The 2,500-nt window shown below is 39.8% G+C and overlaps 1 protein-coding gene across 1 annotated transcript in view; it reads right to left on the bottom strand.

Moving 5' to 3' along the window:
- Window positions 1-2,500, bottom strand: part of LOC122266389 (uncharacterized) — a 15,348-nt gene that overhangs the window by 119 nt on the left and 12,729 nt on the right. Inside the window, exon 2 of the mRNA XM_043036115.2 lies at window positions 1-1,703. This exon is cut by the window's left edge and continues 119 nt beyond it. Within this exon, the coding sequence (XP_042892049.2) occupies window positions 539-1,687 (1,149 nt within the window). The 5' untranslated portion in view covers window positions 1,688-1,703 and the 3' untranslated portion in view covers window positions 1-538. The remainder of the gene's footprint in view (window positions 1,704-2,500) is intronic.

Below are 2,500 nucleotides of genomic sequence, written 5' to 3'. Positions count from 1 at the left end.
TGGCAGTATTTTATGCCTAATATAACATCGGCCTTTCAAACAGACTTGAGAGTTTGCTAATTAACATTTCTAAAGGCCATTGATTAACAAATAGACTTTCATTCAATCTTAATATTATTATATTATGGAAGGTATTTTTGCATGGGACATTAAGCCTGTGTTCAAAGCTAGGGATTCGGGAAAGTATGTTGCGATAAATGCAATTGCAATAAGAGGAATCTATAATCTTGGGCATTCTATAATTTCAAATCGGTTATATTTCATAGACTAAATACATATCTTTTAGTTTATTAGTTGAGTTGTTGATTTCTAAGTCAAGTTAATGTTTCGATACATGTCAAGTCCAAATATCAGGAATGAAGTAGAAATCCTAATAAAAGAAAAGTATATACAGATATACGATATATCATTTCCTAAATAATACGATGATAGTTGTATCGTCCTTTGTTCATAATTATGATATATAAAGTAGAAATGTACAGCTAACTTGCATGATGTAAATTATAAGTTATCCATATATCATATTATAAGTTATCCATCAAAAATGAAGGATACTTTCGAAAATTCTTTTGTTATTTAGAAAGTTAACGACCCTCTTCACTCTCTCCTCGGTTATTTTGCCCTGATCCACATGGCTCTCCAGACTCGTCATCAACATCATGAATCCAATGTGCCAAGACTTCTCCACCGCGTCTACAAGATCTTCGAAGGTAAAGCTTAATGACATCTTACAGGTCTTGAGGGTATCGCTGAAAGAGTGCCAGTAGGACGATAGTGCCTCCGTCAGGCGTTCCTCATACACTTCAGCCTCACAACTCATCAGCAATAACGAGACGATGTCGATAACTTGGCTCCCGACGCTTGCAAACTGCCAGTCGAGAAGGATAGCCTTTGAGTGGTCTTCTGAAAACATGATCTGACCGGCCCACAGATCGCCGTGGATCAGAGTAGATGGAAGTCTGACGTCTGCAGGCGGCGATCGCAGACGTCTAGTCTCTCTAGAAAGAGTTTCAAGAGCCCCCGCTATGGACGTACCTTCATACAAGGATGCCAAGCGAAGAATCCCGGACGAGAGGTAAGAGTCAAGAAAGGCGCCAACTGATGGAAGTTCAGGGACGTATTCAATCAAGCTTTCCAACCCATGAAGTTCCGTATATGTTAGACCAACAGCGTGGACGACGGCTATGGTCTGAAGGGCAGATACTGTCTGTTGAAGGTTAATCCCATATTTAGGACACATATTCCGAAATCCTTCTTTCCTCATATCCTGCAACACCAAAGTCAGCGCATCGGGACCCATGTCAGCATAGTAAACATCCGGTACAGGGATTCTCACACCATGCTTTCTGCAAAACGTCGACATCTCTTCCGAGACAAAGAATCGGTTGACGCTAACTTCCCGTTTACCAACGTTCTCCTCCAAGACAAAATGGCGTTTCGATCGGAGAACCGGTAGGAATTTGAAGACGAGATGGCGCTCGTGAGAAGTTCCGTCTTGCTGGAAATACTTCACCCAAAGGAATCTGATCTCACTGAGATATCCTTCTTGGGATTCAGGTGTTTCCATCCGGTGAGACTCGACGGTGACTTGCCGCCCATTCTTGCGACTCAACATCTCCTTCAACCATGTCTTTGTCACGTCAGAAGGGCTTGCGAGCGGCCTTGGCTTTGTGGCTTGGCTGTGCATGCTGGCGGGTGACAGTCTGCAGGGGTGAAATATGGACAATGAGCATGTGTGTGTTTACAGTTGCTGAGGAGGATAAAGTTGAAAAAATGTAAAATTTAAAGATGTTATTACATGATGCTAATTTGTTTATAGATCACGTCTTCTTGGCTATTGTCATCGTACATAAATAAATTATAATTAATGAAATAAAATACATGCAAACACCTAAAAAAGAAATAACATGCTATTCATGTGATACATAAAAGTTTATTTACTTTCTGTATTTATTAACCAATAAGTGTGTGTGTGTGTGTGAGAGAGAGAGAGAGAGAGAGAGAGGCAGGGGAAAGAGGAGAAGCAAGTACAAAGGGAAGCAAAGAAGGTACGAAACAAAGGAAAACCAGTTTACAGTAACATGCAATCATCTCGGTAAATTCTTTTATCGATATCTCTGTTATTTCCAAAGAAAAATGGACACACACACACACACACATACACACACACACACACACACACACACATACACACACACACACACACACTTGCGAGGGACGTTCACCATTATTAATCAAAGATGGAAGGAAATACATATTCATTGGTAAAAATGAATATATATATATATATATATATATATATATATATATATATATATAGATAGATAGATAGATAGATAGATAGAGAGAGAGAGAGAGAGAGAGAGAGAGAGAGAGAGAGAGAGAAAGATATATATATATATATATATAGAGAGAGAGAGAGAGAGAGAGAGAGAGAGAGAGAGAGAGAGAGAGAGAGAGAGAGAGAGAGAGAGAGAGAGAGAGAGAGAGAGAGAGAGAG

The sequence above is a fragment of the Penaeus japonicus genome, unplaced genomic scaffold (assembly GCF_977035675.1).
Source record: "Penaeus japonicus unplaced genomic scaffold, GWHDUDI00000001_assembly GWHDUDI00000005, whole genome shotgun sequence".
In the NCBI taxonomy this organism is placed as follows: Eukaryota; Metazoa; Arthropoda; class Malacostraca; order Decapoda; family Penaeidae; genus Penaeus; species Penaeus japonicus.
Note: the sequence above shows the minus strand (reverse complement) of the source record. Positions and strands in the feature narration are given on the sequence as shown.